Source organism: Acanthaster planci, linkage group LG05 (genome assembly GCF_054643075.1).
Source record: "Acanthaster planci isolate LZ-2023a linkage group LG05, COTS_SCS, whole genome shotgun sequence".
Lineage (NCBI taxonomy): Eukaryota > Metazoa > Echinodermata > Asteroidea > Valvatida > Acanthasteridae > Acanthaster > Acanthaster planci.
In genome coordinates, this window is record NC_141781.1 from 21,474,267 (window position 1) to 21,492,474 (window position 18,208).

The following is an 18,208-nucleotide window of genomic DNA, read 5'->3' on the forward strand; positions in this document are numbered from 1 at the left end:
TACAATAGACATGCTAGTTGGAGGACAATAACGGATTGGCCAGGGCAGCAACTTCAAGGAGGCATCAGAGGCAATTGCCTTGGTGCCCCTGGTCTTGGCCTCAATACCCATTGAAATGCGCATGTAGAGACAAGTTGAATTTCTAATGATACAAGTACCCTTTGCAGATGAGAAACTGCCTTGCCCTTTCAAGAACGAAGTTCCTGGCCTACTTAGCTCAACTTGTCAACATCAGTCGGTCAATATGCACGAAATTTATGCCTCTTGAATTGGAAGTGGTTGCTTTTCTCACTCGCAGTGGAATTGGCCAAGTTCTGCACGAATAGTTACAGACCCAATACCCTTGTATATGCTTTCTTACAACACTACCTTATCATACAGCTGAAATTGAACAATTCCCAGGCAACCTTTTCAATTGGTCAGAATTGGTTTACGTGGGTACCAGGTGGAAAAATTTCCACTTGAACAGAGTGGCAGGGTTAATTCGCTCGTCATCCAGCGCCCGAACAGGGCGTTGGGGAGGGTTGATGGCCTGGTACAGATTTTAGCCAAGGAAATGCATACGTCACACGGGATCACAGCTAACGACGAGCAGCTACAGCATTGTGGGCAAATTTCTGCCTTGCGCACAAGCTCACCGAATGCGTTACACAAGCGAAGGTTATCAATTCGATACTTCCTTCAATTCCTCCTTCTTCTTCATTAGCTGAAAATATTCTCACTACACTATCAATCAATCTTGTTCTTTTTCCACATACCAATACAGTTAATATCACAGATTTACAGCAATAAATGTGGATGGGGCCTATAAAAAGCAAAGCTTGTCAAGTAGTGGCCCCCTGCTACACACCCAAACACTTTCACCCACTAAATCACACCCAATATTATGTGGACTTCTTTTGTGCAGAGGTCCACACTTTATATGCCAAGCCTGCACACACTTGTACAAACATACAGGCCCTACATGTAAACATAACAGAAATTACAAGGGACAAAACATAACCAGTAAAACCCGTGAATGAAGGATTTATTAAAAATTAATCAGCAAGTGATTTTTATATTTGTGTTTGAATGCGAATATTTGTAACCAATGATCCAGTGAATTCCATAGTTTAGGGCCTTCATGCCTAACTGAATTACTAGCAAGGTTAGTACGTGAAGAAACGTAGTGTTACGGTCTAGTAAAGTCGTAATAGATAATTACATTTTTGTGAACATTGAGCAGATAGGCCTAGATTTCGGGAGTTTGGAGTTACACATTTTAAGTTGATGCATGAATGTAGCTAGTTGGAATAAGCGAATATCACCAATTTTCAAAAAAAAAGGATCACAATGTTCACAAAACTATTCGCCAAACCTTTTTTAAGTACTCTATTTATCTGGCCGGTTCCACATTGGCCCCATGCAAGTTCCACATTGGCCCCATGCAAGTTCCACATTGGCCCCATGCAAGTTCCACATTGGCCCCATGCAAGTTTTTCATATGTTCAGTATGGTAACATTAATCAGGTGCTACATAAAGTCCTTAAAATATCAGCTGGAAGAGAATGTCTCAACTTACAAATCGTTTCAATATTTCTTGATACAACGGAACATATGTTGTTTTCCAGGAAAGGTTATCAAGTCCCAGGAATTTAACACAGTCAGCCTGGCTGATTTTAGTATTGTCAGTAAGGATATCCGAATTAAATGGGTGCTTCTTTAAATAAAATATCGTAAAGTAAGTTTTCTTTCAATTAAGAGTTTGCTTTGATCCAGGTTGACACTTTGCAGGGTTCATAGTTGACAACATCAGAAAGTGTATTTGGGTCAGTGTGACTGCAAAACAGCCTGCGCTCGTCGGCAAAGAGAATGAACGAAAGTACATCGAAGGATTTTTCAAGATCATTAATCTACACACTAAATAGTAGGGGCCCTCGTATGGACCTTTGAGGTACACCAAATGAGATGTTACAATAGTAACAATGGTTTTAAGATAGTTATTAATATTTTCCCAAGTGTTTTTAATATAACCCTTGTTTTTTTAAATTAAATTGGTAAACGTAATAACTTCGCTTTGCATTACAAAGCACCGGCAAAATATTTTTATAACGTATGTTTCGGGTGGTGTGGTTAAAGGTATATCTATGGTCAGCCTATTTCTGTAAGAGATGAGTTTACATCTCCTGACAGTGACCAGGGTAGTTTAGGGGTATAGTTTGCGTTGATTCAATTTTTTACTTTTAATGGAATACATTTATTAGAATTCGAATTAAAACTATGAAGTTAATGAAGGCAAAGTTAGCATCCTGCGTATCAAATACGGCGCTCCAAGTAGAACCTAGTCCTTCCTTTAAATTCAAAAGATTGTCAAGAGAGCATTCTCTGACAAATTTATTACTAGGGGTTGTCGTGTTTTGGGCAAATGTAAAAGACGTGAATATGGGAAAATGATCAGATAATTGTAGTACAATTGCTGATTTGGGGGGATGGTAATATACTTGATAGAATATTGTCTATTAAAGTGGCTGAAGTGTTGATGATACAAGTAGGTTGTTGATTAAAGGTAGGCCTATGCAAGAGGAAGAATATATATATTGCATCCAGAAATTCTTGAGCTTGGCTGCTGTGATTAGAGCTGAGCAGATTTACGCTAAAGTCGGCAGCAACTAAGATATTATTCGTTCCTCCGAAAGTGATCAAGGTAAACAATAATTTGAAATAATATAGACAAAAGACACGTGATCTGTGATACTTAGCGAGAAGATAAATTAGCCAGCTGTGATTGTACTAAGGCCTGGCTTTTATCATAGGCCTATAGCTGACTGTGTCAAATCACTGCCACTGGCGAACCAAAACATTTAAATAACGCTTTGCTAAGAGGAAGAGATGACCTCGTGGTAACGGGTCGTGCACAATGTAGCCATCGCAGTGCAAAGCCATTAGCCCTTCCCGCCCCAGCGCCCTGTTCGGGCGGTGGGAGACGAGACTAGCGAACAGGGTTGACGGCTTTTGATGTGCATGCGCAATACGATACAGCGACCCTAGTCGAATCATGGAGAAAGAAAATGGTCGAAAAAAACAATGTCACTTACAGTTTCCCGTTGGTTGCAACTCTCCGCAGCAGCGTTCATGGTCAATATCTCTTACAGTAATTTCCCTGTGAATGGCTCAATCGGTTGGGTCTCAAGGCATGGTTCCAAGTGGTTGATTAATTAGACCATGGTCCAATCCATCGTCGCTCAGCTGCGATTACGAACCGTTCGTTCAACGCCACCACTGATCTCTATACACTGGATAGACAGCTCGGCTCTGCGAATTGGAAGCAGGCTATTCAATACAAGGAATTTTCCAAGTCACCGGCTTTAGCGCCGCGCATGAATGTACTTAGTGAATGGGATAAAATTGGAGGCCATTTTACTAAATATCGTAAGATGGCCGCGTGGTCACTACTGAGCCCCTATCCAAGGTACAGAGCAGTGAGTGCCAATTTTGCGCGCCACAGAACAGTGCCCGTCTCTGAAAATAGCGCCCGCCCTCTACGAAACTAATGGCGAGAGTTAGCACGGTGTCCCCAACAGGCCCATGTGGTTGCAGACGGGATATCCAAACTTAATATTGACGCCTTTTGTTGCTCATGAATAACCACTTAGTATCAAAGGTAACAACGTTCTCGCGACCACCGGTTTCTACCTTTCTTAGTAATGCCCCTCGTACTCAGAGCACTGTTAAACAGAACACCGCCGTAGGGAGTAAGAGTCGAAATCCCTAGCATTCCTTTTTTGTTTATTCCCCTAAATCCTTTATAACAATCTCGTTTATGACAAGCTAATGCCCTTGCTCCAACAATGAAAATGAAAAAATCTGACAATAAATCGTTTCGATGATTTTTGATTTTCAGTGTTCAACTTCAGTATTTAATTGAACAGGAAGGGCTTCAAACGTGAAAAACAACAAAAACTAGAAGTAGGTGAATAGTAAGAAAACCAGAGAAACAATGTTAGACGGAGGTGGAGCTGTGATGATGTCACTGCGCGACACAAAGCTTAAGCGTGCAATGTAAAAGCAGTGTCTTCCAATTAACAACCACTGTATCAGTTTATTTATATAGGTTTAAATTCCAGATTCAAATGCCTTCCTTCTTTGGGTTAAGACTATTTTTACTAAATCAATATCATATAGAATATAAGATTGCTATCAAAAATCAAACCCTTAGTCTTCATTATACAAAATGGAAATTTCAATTCTAATTCTGTAAACCCTATGCAATTATTTCAAATGGACATGTACAGTGACCATCTTTCTACATCTCTTCATGGCTCCCACTTTTTTTCTGAATTTTTTCTTTTATACTTTTTATACCAGGCAAGATATGGGACGGAGGGGTACCCCCCTTACCTGTCCAATCCTTGTACACACTCTAGACTATTGGTACCTAACACATCCCTCCTAGAAGTCTGTAAAGAATTCCTGAGATTCCGATCAAACCATGACCAACATAAAGGCGGGGGCTCTCTCCGTCCCATATCTTGCTTCAAATGATACTTTTCATTTATTTCCCGTTTTCTCAGTCTCCTTAACTGTGCATAATTCGTGCTGTTTCTTTCTAATGTATGTTTTGCGTTTTTATGATCAATAAAACATAGAAAGAGAGGAAAACCCGCTGTATCGAGTGTCTTCTAAACAACTGCTGTATCTCTAGTTTGATAGTTAAAATCAACCAAACGACTGAGATCATGGTGTGTGGAATTAATTAGTAATACACTGCAGTAACTACAGCCCAGTGACCCCAAAGCGTGGCACGCTTACGGCGCCCCCAACTTTATAACTGGTTAGCATTCCATACTGTACACATCCCAACGTACCGACTGGTTGAACTTGATGAACTGATCGAGGAAGTGAATTTACGTGTATATACAGATGGTATTTCCTTCCTCCTGGCTCGGGAGGTGATTGACCGTGGCAGTTCACACAAACCATTTCGGCTGTAAAGGGAACTTCAAAATAACATAGGCTTTGGAGAAGACACTGTATTCCGTATTTCTGTGACACCGTCCTGTGTACTTCCAAAACGTTCGTGCCCCGTCCACTTACCGGTCCCGTACGTTGGGGAATGACGCTCTGTAAAGTCATATGATAGCTTATTAACCGAGTATAGGTTTTTGATTAACCAGTTTGCTGCACTTGCATAAAAATGTATGATTGATTGATTGGTTTTTTTTACAGCAAACATCTTATCCGTAAAACTATCCTCCACCCTCCCTCAAAAAGAAAGGTACCGTTTCTAATTGCTTTACTTTTCAGACGCTAGTGAAAAAAGAGACAAAAACAAGAACAGAAACAAAACGAACAAAACCAGTTTCGAGGAGTGAATGGATTATTAAGATTTTGCTTGGTCAAGAGGTGAGACTGGAGGAAAGTGAAATACCTACAAAATAATCACCAGATGGGTAGAATTAGAGGACTTCAAGGCAGTGTAGGGCCTATTGTGTTGGGGTAAAGGCAACCCTTAAAATACCATCTCTTGTGTTCTATGTCAACTTTTATATGTTAAAAAACCGTTATGATAAACCAGGACTTTCCAGATTATGAATGCCATTGTTTGGCAAATCCTGAAATTTGGAAATATCCTGGCAAATATCGCCCCCGTGGTCGCTATTTCACACTCGGGCAGCATAACTAAAATCGAAACGCTGCGTAAGACTGCACTCTCGACACTTCAGTGTCATGTATGTAGTAGGCCTACACTGTACACTACCGTAAAAGTGTAAAAACAAATTTACCTCGCCCGTTTTATATATTCGGGTTCGGTTCCATTTGACCCCTCTAATTACCGATGGCGCTCCCCATGTGAATGGTGGAACAGCCCCTTCTGCAGGTTGCATACCATTAAATAAACTATACACATGACAACATATCCTCATCGTAAGGATTTGAAAACACAATAAATAACTTTCGAAGTGTTGAGGACACACTTCAAAGGAGAAATTCTAGGCCTATTAATAATCATGGGCCCGCAATCCTAGAAAATTTCACTCTGGCATTCAAATTCATACACATTTATACACGTTTGCGCTTCCCAAATTTAAATGGTTTATTCTCTTACACTAGATTGTGCAGATAATGATTTATCCTAGCCTTTAAATTTCATTCATTATTTTGGTGAGACATCAGGAAGGGGACACGTTTTGGTTCAGAAATGCACACCAAAGGAAACAAATCCTCGGAATCGAACTTAAATCCATTTTGTGCTTAACCTGGAGCTGAATATTAAAATATATGCTTTGTCATAGTATAAGATAATTATGTTATTTTCCATTTGTAGATAAAAAGCATAATTTCATAATTAACAAGTCTTGGCTTTTTTAAATCAATTCTCAAGTTTAGTATAATGAGTATAATAAAGTGATTAAAAAGGATTACATTGCTTATTCATAAGTACCTCAGACAGTTCAACCAATCATTTTGGTCGACAGTCCATCATGTGGATGGTTTTTAATTTTAACTGCATTTTATAGACTCTATTAAGCACTCAATTATGACTATCATATTTGAGGCATACGCAATACATCCAATTAGTCTGGGGTGTGTTTCGGCGAACCGTATCCATAAACAAGTTTGAGACCCTAAAACAATAAGAAACACATTTAAGGTGGCAGCAAAAACGAAGATCCAGAAACATTGACTTCATGCGACAGAGACAAGGCACGAGGGAAAAGAAGAAAATCGGCGATGAATGTCACTTTTCGTCAAGTCTCTGATTGCTACTGATCTACATTTATTCACATTCTAGGCAACGTTACAATACTCACTTTGGTTCACTTCATGCGACAAATTGAGGGACAAGTAATTCATTTTATTTCGGAGCGTTGATGGGTTGTGCGATTGGCTGATAACAGGTGTGTTATCAGATGATAAAGGATATTACCTTTGTATTATTGTTTAAAGGGTCCCATCACACTTTCCCTATTGAAATATTGGAAAAAAAGTTGATACTTTATCAGTATAAGCCTAGCTACTCACAGTCCAATATGAATAACCTTAGAAATTTCAATATTTTTGAATCCACTTGTTAAAGACATAAGGACCAAAGCAAAGTTCTTGATGGATATTTGTCTTTAGAACCTACTTGCGATTACAGTTTTTTGTCAAGCTCTTTTTCCTGAGCAGCACAAAACTTTTGAAAGCAAACAAAAGTACATCTGCCACAATTTCAAGCCTTGACTGTTTTGAAAGCTACACCGAAACTTGGTCTAAATTTTAAAAATAATAAACTTTGCAAATAATTTATGCAGCACTATAAATTGCTACTTGATTACATCTAGCAAAAACAGCAAGGCAGAAAGTCTACCAGAAAAGAATTCTTGCTCATATAATGTGCTTCCTCTCATCGAAAAATTTCAAACAATTTTAACTTTCCTTATTTTGTCTTGATATTTCTCGGTACAGAAAAGCAGCCAAAATGCCTTGACATTGCAACCGTAGTACCCAATGCTGTTTAAAAGTTAATGTTCTGTTCAAACTGAAATAAACCTTTAGTTTACGCAAAACAATTACGACTCTCCTCGTTGTAAAATTGTCTGGTAATGATATAGAGATCGTCCATTTTTCTTGACCCTGTTTGGGGGGGCTATAATGAATTCCATATGTTCCTCTTTCGAAAACCTTGTCAGGAATCTAAGTCAAGCGCCAATTTCAAGTCTGATACAAGTGGGAAACTTTTTTTCTTTTCCCTCATTCGCTACAGCATATCTTTGTTTTTAATCGATTCCTACATGACATTTTATTTCCAAAAGGAGATCTCCAAATCCATAAGTACAGTCATTAGCAAAAGTCCAGGACCAAACATACATAATGCATTTACATAACAAAAGCAAACTTAAATTAATTTTCAATGCGTAATCTTAACATCTTGGTTGGACAATATTACTTCATCTCATAAATTGAAATTTTTACCGCCTCTGTTTCTGATGACTTAGACTGACTTTTGAACCCACACTGCACTACAGACAAAATGTCGGACAAGTTTGCAAAATATTTCATTCAAATGGTCTCATACCACGCCTCTGATTTTACGGACAACTGTAAAAACATGTTATGTGATCATTCATTGAGACAATGTTATGCAGGACCAGTAACACAAATATCAACAAATTTTCAGATGGTCTTAAAGTTTTGCAAATGCCTGTATGTCTGAATCTCACAAGTGACTTCGCATGGTTTTTGAACCCACTAGTACCGTGGCTCCACGTTCACATTTTGCAGGTGGTGTACGCGGGCAAAACCTCTTCGACCAATCCGAGGGGGAACAAAAGAGGGCGCGTTTTTGGAACGAACTCATCGCATTGACGCGCAAGTTTGTGCGTGTCTGACACGGAGCCCGCTGAGTACACGCAACGAATCGATTCTGGATTGCATGGTCTTCGCGTGCACGCTGAACGCTTTCAAGAACCACGGACGAATATAAAAAAAACATGGACTTGCAACGCCTTCGTAGGAAAAAGAAGCCAACCAGCGGCCATTTTACCGAGCCGAATACAAAAGCGTGGGTTGGCCCCCTTCTATTGACGTCAGGAAGAACAAAGGCGGGCATTGCCAGGAAAGCTTTGTATTCGGCTCGGTAAAATGGCCGCGAGTGGATTCAATGACTCTATAAGCTGATTAAGGGCATTGCGAGTCCAGATTTTATTATACACGTCCGTGGCAAGAACCAAGTTGGAAACCTAGGTACCAGTCTGTCTTTCTTTCGCCGGTGAGGGTGCACTTCAACTCATTAGGGCGGACAGGGTGACTAATAGGATCTTGTCAAAATTCACGTGCGCATCATCTTTAAGGACGCGTGCGTAACCATTGTGCCATCAAAGTAATGTTGGTAATAGTTTATTTAAACTTTGAAACGAGGCAAAAGATTCATCTTTGTATAATTTCGCTGTGCTACAAACCTCACTGCGTATGTTCCACATTGTGCCAATATTAAAAAAAGAAATACACCTTATTCACAAAGCAGCCATTTTTATCATGCTCCCTGAATCTATCTTACGCAAAGTAATCTTCCAAATGGAGTGGTACCAGACTATTTGTGTTCCATGCCTAACCTTAATCATATTAACGATGCTTCAAACATTTAGATATGATAAATCACATATTTTAAATGATTAATCTTCGTGATTGAAATTAATATGAAATGAACTTTTCATCAACTTAAAATAAAAAGGCTAACCTTTATTTCCGTTCAATATGGCCAACTTGTGAATAAGGTGAATTAACAGTCGAGATCGGTTCACGGTCAAGTATCCATTGTCGGTTCGTTTAATCAGCGAAAAGGAGAAAACCACTGAAGGTGGTATAATGTTGAATTGACTCGCTCCAGACCTTACCTCGCATCGTGAGATACACCGTGTCTCCCCTCTGCAGAACCAGCAAAGCACTTCCTGACAGTTGGCCATCGGTTGGGGTATAGCTTGAGACGATCCATTCGCTGTTCTTCCTAAGATGAACGTCAACGTTGCTATTATAAGAATATTCGAGCATGGAAAACATGAACACGTAAGTGCCCGGCACATTACAAGTGAATGCACCCGTGGCTAGATCGAAGCTGGTATCCGGCAGAAGCGTCTCGATTTCCTCGAAGGCCAAACGGGTGTTGTCACTCGTCGAGGTAGCCGAGGTGGTCGTCCTCCTCACAGAGAATGCTACTCGGTGGGCGGAGACATCTGAGCTCTCCCCTGGCTCACCTTTTTGGCCCTTGACACCAGCTTCTCCAGGTAGGCCATCCAAACCAGGTGAACCTGTTGTACCTTGTAAATACAATGTGATCACAGTGACACCAATTAGTGCTTATCATGGTACTTTATCACGGACTTTTCAACGTGCTTCACAAATATTACTGAGGCATGAAAGAGATTATAGCTTTCCTACTGTTACTGGTTGGTATGAGACTTTTGGTGGTAGCTTGACAACTCCCTCAGAGCATAGAGAGCTCTGAGGTACCTATGGAAATGTCATGGAAAGAAAACTAAATTGGTATCCCATAAGGATTACTAGTTGTACGTACAAGTTACTATTTCCTATGTAGGCCTAGGCCTGCGAATTACTATTTCGAACGTATGAATTACCACCTCTCGCATGAAATATTACTTTGTACGGACGGATTAATTGCTATTTCGTACGTACGATTTAGTAATGAAATGATCTATGGCAATGGCTTCATTCAAAATTCCGCTTTGAGCAGAAGCACCTCCTCAAGGGTAGGAATTGAAGGAGCCTTGCTGGTGGGAGTGTTCGTTTTGTCGGTAGCCACATTTTTATTCTTCTCGAGGTCACTGCATGTACACTTTTTAATGATTCTGTGCAGGAACGAATGTACACCAGCGAGTGTGTAAATTTGTATGTGGCCTCCGGGTTGCCCAACCGTACATTTTTGATGCCTCTATTTAAAGAGAAAACTTAACTCCCTCATCGACATATCGATTGCTCAGTCAATCAAATAAATACATAGGGTAAATTAAATACAAAAAAAGTAAAGAGCACAGGCATCATGGTTTCCATGGAATTCGAACCAAAACACCATCGCACTTAAAGTACCAGAGTGCCCCTTTCCTATGCCTATATTCCAGTCGTTGTCCCCTTTAGGCCCTGGGTCCCTGCTTGCAGCACCGTGACGCCCACGGATACCCAACACGAGATGCGGTAAAGGGGGAACCCCTATACGCAGCTGAATACCCTAAGGTAAGCGCGTCGCCCATCAAATGGGTTGCATAGGACCTGCAAAAGCCGGGCTTTAACAAATGACAATGCGATGATTCCATTCACTTCTAACGATCTTTTCCCAATAAGGCAAGTACAAATCCCACCTGCTATACTAGTCCCATAATTAATGCAAATAATGCTAGACTACCCCTGCCCCTTGACATGAAAATGTCGCCTTTCTGAGAATTCAACCAAGTCTTTTTAGGGGGAAAACATTTTCAGCAAAAATGTTTAGGCCAGCTTATCCACAGTCTAATTCTAATTTGCATATTGTAAAATGTGCCAACTTGTTTTGATCAAATTCTAGAGAGAAATCTGCCAACCGATACAGATATTCCATTTTGTCCTCTCAATTTCACCTTGAAATCCAGAAATACTAGACGTGCTGTGGATAACAAACTGTTTATTAAATGTATTGTTAGAGGGCAATTACCACTTGGTTTAAGTTTCAGAGAATGTGACGTGTTGGTTTTTGTGAATGTGTATGCATGGTGGATAGACCAATGAGAACAGGTTGTCCAGCACATCAGCATTATTTATGGGGCTAACAAGTAACGTTACTGTTTAAAAGACTTCTGTGAGCCTACCTGCAACTAATTTGGAGTATACAGCAGATTTCATCATAGGTATACCCGCCCTCAAAATAATGTTGAATCAGTCTCTTATGAAAACTATTATGGGATCAAACATTGTAAATAATTTATTATTTACATTCAGTTCTGTGGGATATCGTGCAGAGACAGACAGAAATATTACATAGGCTATAGACCTAAAGTCAGGCCGTTAACGAGTAAAGTTACGTCAAGAGTAACTAATATATCGAGAAAAACAATCTACCCTAACAAAAGTCTATTTTGTTAATTTATTTATGTAACAAAAATGGTATTATTTCATATACACGTCATTTAACCGATGTCACGATATTATTTCTTCTTTCAAATGGAGTTCGGCGCTACTGCAAAAACGAATACACCTTCTAGTTCTACTGCTAAAATGAGAGTCAGGCATGGTGGATCGATCGAACAAGCACATGTACATGTGAAACGATCAAGGGTCAAAGTTAAAAATACCACTGCGCAATCGTGACAAAAAAAAAACACGGGCGACGCACGACGGGCGACAGACGACGCACGACGGCAGATGTGGAATTCCATAGTATGGAAAAATTCCATTGGGATCTCTTTGACGTTTTCGTTTCTGCACTTTGGATACACATCGAGCTAGACTGCTCGTCGTTACTTGATTCGCGCCCTCTTGTGTCCACCTACTGCTATGAGTTCATTTCAGAAATCCCGCCTTGACGAATCTGCCAACCGTTTGCAGCTAATGAGCGAACTACCAAAAGTAGTAGCAGCCAATCACAATGCCGGACTTGTTTTTACGTCCTTCATACCTGCATTATAATGAACGAATCTACAAGTCTGACTACTTTGATTGGAGGGAATTCCGTAACATTATGCAAGATCATGTCGTTCATATGCAATTATGAATAACTACATATTACCTACAGGGGGCCCGATTGGCTTATCCGTCAAGTCGGATTTACTGACTGGTGACTTATACACACGTTGTACAATAAATGCGATAATGAGGGCGTCTTGTGAGGGTTATGCGAGCTGCCGGGCCGAGCGCGACGAGAGTTTATTGAAGGGATGGCTGACTAAGGAAGAGCAACGTAAGTCCGACTTGATTCAAGTCTAGCGTAGCGCTGAATGGACCTACCTGTGTCTCCTTTAAGCCCTGCGGGGCCGTAAGGGCCTGGGCTGCCTGGCACGCCTGGTATTCCGGGTACCCCTGCGGGGGGTCCCTGGCAGCACCTTGAACACTCATGTGACTCAGCAGGTTGACCTCGGAGCTTGCCAGAGTTACCCAGAAGGATGGCAATCGAAAGGATGGTCGCCAAACGCATTTTCATCTATAAAATAAATTAAATACATGTAATAGAAATAAGAGGAAAAAATTAAGAAATTAATGATATTGATAGAGTTCCTCAAATTAACCAAAGTGAAATCTTGTATCCAAAAAGGGCGTGGGGCACAGGATGACGCACCCATCTTACTCAAACAAAGCATAAAAATAAGAATTCTGGCTCTAGGGAACAGTGAGAATCGAGGTCCAGCTGAATTATACTAATGGTCAATTATAAAGCGCAAAACATATCCACCATGAAGGTGCCCAAGGCACTGTTCTTATTATCCCTGCGCAATGGGCACACGACATCTGAATAATTTCCTAAAACCAGGCTCAGCTCCCTGAGTGTACAATGCCCCGATGCAGCCATATAAGGCGCAGACGGCTAAACAACCAAATCTGCCCTCACAGGTACCCATTTATTACTGGGTGGAGAGGGGCACATCTTCCCACCGCCATAAAACTCACTTCTTCCAGCAAACATTTCGTTAGACGTGTTCTATGAATTGTAAAAATCAAAAGAAACGTATGGTCAGGGCCTCCCGAGAGCTGGTGGATAAATTCCTAAGCTTGCTGAGGTGAAACGTGAACCCAAGACGAAGCGCTTAACATTTTTTTAGCAGAAACGGTATCTCGGGACTATTCCTCTGAACAGATGACCAGCAGAAACCACCAAGTGTCATGCTCTGACAATTTTCTTTCAAAATTTCAGGCCACGCCTCCTGTGCGCCCAGTATAAAAGTTGCAATCCCTTCAGGGAATGTAGAACAAGGCAACGGGTTTCCAAAAGTACGTCGGAGGGTATATGCAAAGATATCGCAGTGATCTCCCCTTCTAGTATGAGAATTTATCTCAACGAAGACTAAACAGTGCGAGTACATGTATCCATTTTAGTGAAGTATCATAATTATAATTATTTGGGTATGCTTGGTGTCGCAAGCCTCGCGTAGTCCGGTATTAGTTTTCCTGAAAAGAAGACAAAAAAGAATGTCACCTTGTAGGTGTCTTCTAGACGTCTGGGTCCAAGCCAAAATATCGAAATGGCCGACACGCTACTTTATTTCAACTTCAACTTTGCCTCCAGGCTGAAAAGGGGGAATTAAACGGAAAACAATAATGACATTACGCGTTTCATAATATTCCTTGCGGTTCGTTTCAACCAACTGCAAATCTAAACATTTCATATTGCAGACATAACAGCAAACAATATACAAGAGCATTGATTTCTATGCTTTTTGGCTATGTTTTGCGGAATCCAAATTCAGATAACCCTTGGCACCCAAGCAACAGAGCCTTATTTGAAATCACAATGTCCAGTTTTTGCATTAGAATTAGTATTATTCCAAAAATACTTACTGTATGAGTTGAAGACTCACTTGGTAATCTCTCGCTTACAATCTTGTTGCTAGATAAAGATGAGCAGTAGTCGTTCTGAGGAGCGGAGCTGCCGCTCGTGCCTTTAAACTGGCCAGCCATTTCCTGAGGAGTGATTGGAGAACTTGCAATGGTTTATGATTGGCCCCTGCACGATGTCACTGGCACTGCCCTCATATTTGGTCAAGTCTTATTGGTAGATTATTCCGGATGGGTGTGTTCTTGTCAAAACTGGAGAAATCTCATTGGCACACTCAAATCTGTTCATTGTGAACAAAGCAAGTCATCAAATATTATACCCCAGTCACCTCGTCCCCGGTCAACTCTCGTACGAGTTACCCCGTACCCACTGTAAACATGTCTTAGCTGCTATCACAATAGAATGTTACTAACGTCCGTTGGGAGGAAGTCAAGGGAATTTGGTATGTTGACACAAACACTTGATCAAAGACACAGTGGAAATTTCCAAAACTGCGAGGTAACTAACTTGGATGACAGTAAGATACAGAATGAGACACGCACTCGTAAACTTTCTGTTAAATCGATCAAAATTTGAGGTCGAGTCAACGTGAACCCCTGGCCGCCTAACTCTTGCTGGAGTCACCTTTACACATGCAATGGCTGATTATATCACTGCTTTATTTATCAAGTGACAGAAGTTCCTGTTATTCATTCCGACGAAGCACTTTTGTGCTCCTTTTGAGACAATCTCTGTCACCTCTGCAGTCCCATGGGTCGCTAGGCCCGGGGGGGGGAGAGTTCCCGCAAGGGGCAGTTGCCCCCCGGTCCTCTTGCCCTCCCACGCTACCCCACTTATATTATTTATACCCTTGTAAATTTACCTTACAGAAGCAGAGCATTATTTTTAATAATTATATGGATTTTAAGAAAGTGTACCCCTTAAGTATTGAGGTTTCTTGTTAGAACTTCACATTAATATTATTGTGAACACTGGTAAGTTATCAATGGATGGCTCTTCATTTACTCATGCACCTTGATTATGTGTACGAGGAGAATTATTTCACGATTGCATAACCCTTTTTAACCAAAATGATACTTTTAATGAAAGAAATAAAAGCACAACATTATCTCCTTCCTTTTTCAGTCAATAAAAAACGCAAAAACAACAAAACATATTAGGACTTTATTTTTGAACCAACATTTTAACCGGAACTCTACAACACCCATACGCGTAAATAATTCCCTATGGAGAGTCTGTTCCCACGTACTCATACACAAACGTTTACACCTTTGAACTTTAAAACGTTAACTTCGCATGGCCCTATGAACTGTCCACATATATCCCCCTAAAATATACGTTTTTTGCCTTTCTTGTACAGTACGGTTAGGAAAACCCAATAGCGAATATCTCCCTTATGTTTCTTTATTCACTACCCTAGCAAATCTGCCCTGCCTCCTTACAAACACATTTGGTATTTGCACAGCAAAAAACAACAAAAGACTATTTTGTCGTCCGCATGTTCTGAAACTCCGTGGTGCCAGAAAACATGATTTAGTCAATCATCGAAACGCAGGATGACCGATGGGGCACAAATCGACTCGCGACCTTCACACGGTCCGACCTACATCCGAATTACCTCATGCCCACTTTACGCAACGGCCAACAATTTTTTTATTTATTTTCTTTTAGGTGACAGAGGTTCCTGTTGTTTTCCAACGAGAAACCTTTGTGCTGCTTTCGCAACCATCTCAAGTTGCGTGTCATTTAGGTTTCAGGTTGCCAAAGTTCACTTCCATCAGAAAAAAAATGGCTCGCTTTGAAAAAAACAGAGTTAGTTTTAAGGGTCTTTTTTAATGTAAACGTTAAGTCCTCTGTGCAAATTTTGTGTACATTGCACTGAAAAATATTTCAGGGCAACCCCAATTTGTATTTCTTTGTTACGTCCTAGCTCGTACATGTTTACCTTGTATGTTTTCGTTGTAGGAATTACAATGATTTCAGAAGTGCAGTATATATTGCCCTCATCAGCCCGCCATAATTCAAGAAGACAGATTTGTTTCATATTGAGCAGTATAAAGTCTTTTCCCAAAGTTTAATACACGGTTAAGCAATCATTGAGCCCAGGCGAAGTGAATTTTCTCTTTGACACCAAACAGACGAATTAAAATGCAATGCCACACTGGTACGACGTTTTCCAAGGAGGAAACAAAATGGCTTTTTTTTAAAAAGAAGTTGTCTCAGTGTGTGCCAACACTCCAACGTGTCTCAGCCATGTCAATTCTGTCCACACAATAAACATGCCAGTTGGACACCGTTGACGGCTGGGCTCAACTGGGTAGTATTGGTTGGTCAATAGACCTCTATTATGGGGCAGCCATGTTGCTTTTCTATACCAAAGCAATGTAACCAAACTGAGGCTGGAAAGGAAATATTCTGTTCCCTTTCATAAATATGTGGAGTTGTGTAATTACTATTGCCCATGGGTCTACAGCGAACAAGACAAACATGGAAGTATCATGATGAAGGTCTATAAGAACGAAACACGTCTCTCAAATTGGAAGTGGTTGCTTTTCTCCGTGTCGCAATGGAATTTGCCAAGGTCTGCATGGACGGTTATAGGCCGAAGGCATTTGAATATCCTGTGATGCTTTCTTCCAAACACTATATCATACAACCGAAACAGTACAATTTCCGGGCAACCTTTCAGAATTATCTTTACTCTCCCTCTTTTCTTTACATTTACGGAAATCTTCCTATTGGTTGGCTATATTGAATCCTTATCAAGCAGTGTGCTGAAGCTCACTATACCCATTCCTGGTGAAAGGTAGGCTACAATTCTATATCATGTACGCTATCCGCCCTGATCAGAAGTAACCCTTCATCGGTTTAAAAGAGCCAGTGTTCATTTTGTTAGTAGAAGTCACAGCGAAAAGCGTGCAAATTATAGTCTTTCGTGAACCTTCATGCGCTTGGAATCAGCCTTTTGCGAGTTAACTTTGACCCAAATCTGGTACACTGAGCTCTTTAAATTCACGTGAACACAACAGTTTGAATTCTCCTTACTAAAACCACTGTTGCTATACCTCGTGATTCGGGCCAAGCTTTTGCTTAGTTACATAAGAGACGCCTTGCAACAATACACTGTTTTCAGGATAAGAAGGGCACAAAGGAACCAGTCCATTCCAGAGATGGTGGTCGCTATGCAAAAGCTTGCCCCAAATCAAGAGGTATAGCAACAGTGTCTTTAGTCTGAGGAATTCAAATCGTACCGTCAGATAACTCTGTGCCCCAGATTTTATTCAAATTTAACTCGCAAATGGCTTTTTTGGAACAACAGGTTCATAGAACATCGAAATTTTCTGTCAAGCGCACGTGGCATTGTTAACCCGCGTTGCAGAAACCTCGCCACTCGAAAATACACCATGTCACTCGTTACGTGGGTACGAGGTGGAAATCCCCATGTGCTAGTGTGGCGGGGTGCCTTGCATTTTAGCTGTGTGGTTAATCGCTTCTTGATGATGTACATGCGCAGTACAGTCATAGCAACCCAAGTAAAATTTCTGGTGCGATCGAGCAAGCTACTAGTGTTAGTAAGCGCTACGACCCGAGGGTCAGCAAGAGTGTAATGCGCAACATCTTCCTCGTATTAGCACAAGCAACCACGCGAACACATCCAAAATGTCACTCACAGTTTGCCGTTGGTTGCAACTCTCTGCATCGTTCGTGGTCAGTGACATCTCTTAAAAGGATTTCCTTGCGAATGGCTCAATCGATCAGGCCTTAAGGTGTGGTTCAACTTCCATCGATTGGGCGACGTTGACGTCGATCGAACCGTGGATCTATAAAACGTACTATGAACTTATCCAAGTTCGCGCGCTGGGGTGAGGCTAAAAGCCAGACATGACGTCACTACGCGTGTGGCTCTGTTCAACTGCCCATGTACGAATACCCAATTGTAACTCATCGTGCACGCGTGACCTAGTCGTGAGCGTGTTGTTCCTTCCTCCATGTTTATAGTGTAGTCCGTAGTCGGTCCACCATATCTGTGTTAAGTAAATGGGTTTTCATGCAGCGATGTTTTGCGTAGCGACGTCATGCACGGAGTGCCTGGCTTATAGCCTCACCCCGCGCGCAGTGCTCATCATTGGAAAAAGCGCCCTCTGTGGAACTAAGTCTTGAGTTAGTATGGTGCCCTCTACTGACCCACGTGGTTGCAGATTGTGAATATCCAGA

At 41.0% G+C, this 18,208-nt stretch overlaps 1 protein-coding gene and 1 long non-coding RNA gene across 2 annotated transcripts in view; one reads left to right on the top strand and one right to left on the bottom strand.

Moving 5' to 3' along the window:
• Positions 1-18,208, top strand: part of LOC147799224 (uncharacterized) — a 159,531-nt gene that overhangs the window by 47,360 nt on the left and 93,963 nt on the right. The window lies entirely within an intron of this gene.
• Positions 6,049-17,727, bottom strand: LOC110990481 (uncharacterized). Its single transcript, XM_087137380.1, has 4 exons — positions 17,665-17,727; positions 13,996-14,118; positions 12,451-12,643; positions 6,049-9,776 (listed from the first exon to the last, which is right to left on the bottom strand). Exons 1-4 carry the CDS (start codon positions 17,710-17,712, stop codon positions 9,289-9,291), a joined length of 852 nt encoding a protein of 283 aa, XP_086993506.1. The 5' UTR covers positions 17,713-17,727; the 3' UTR covers positions 6,049-9,288.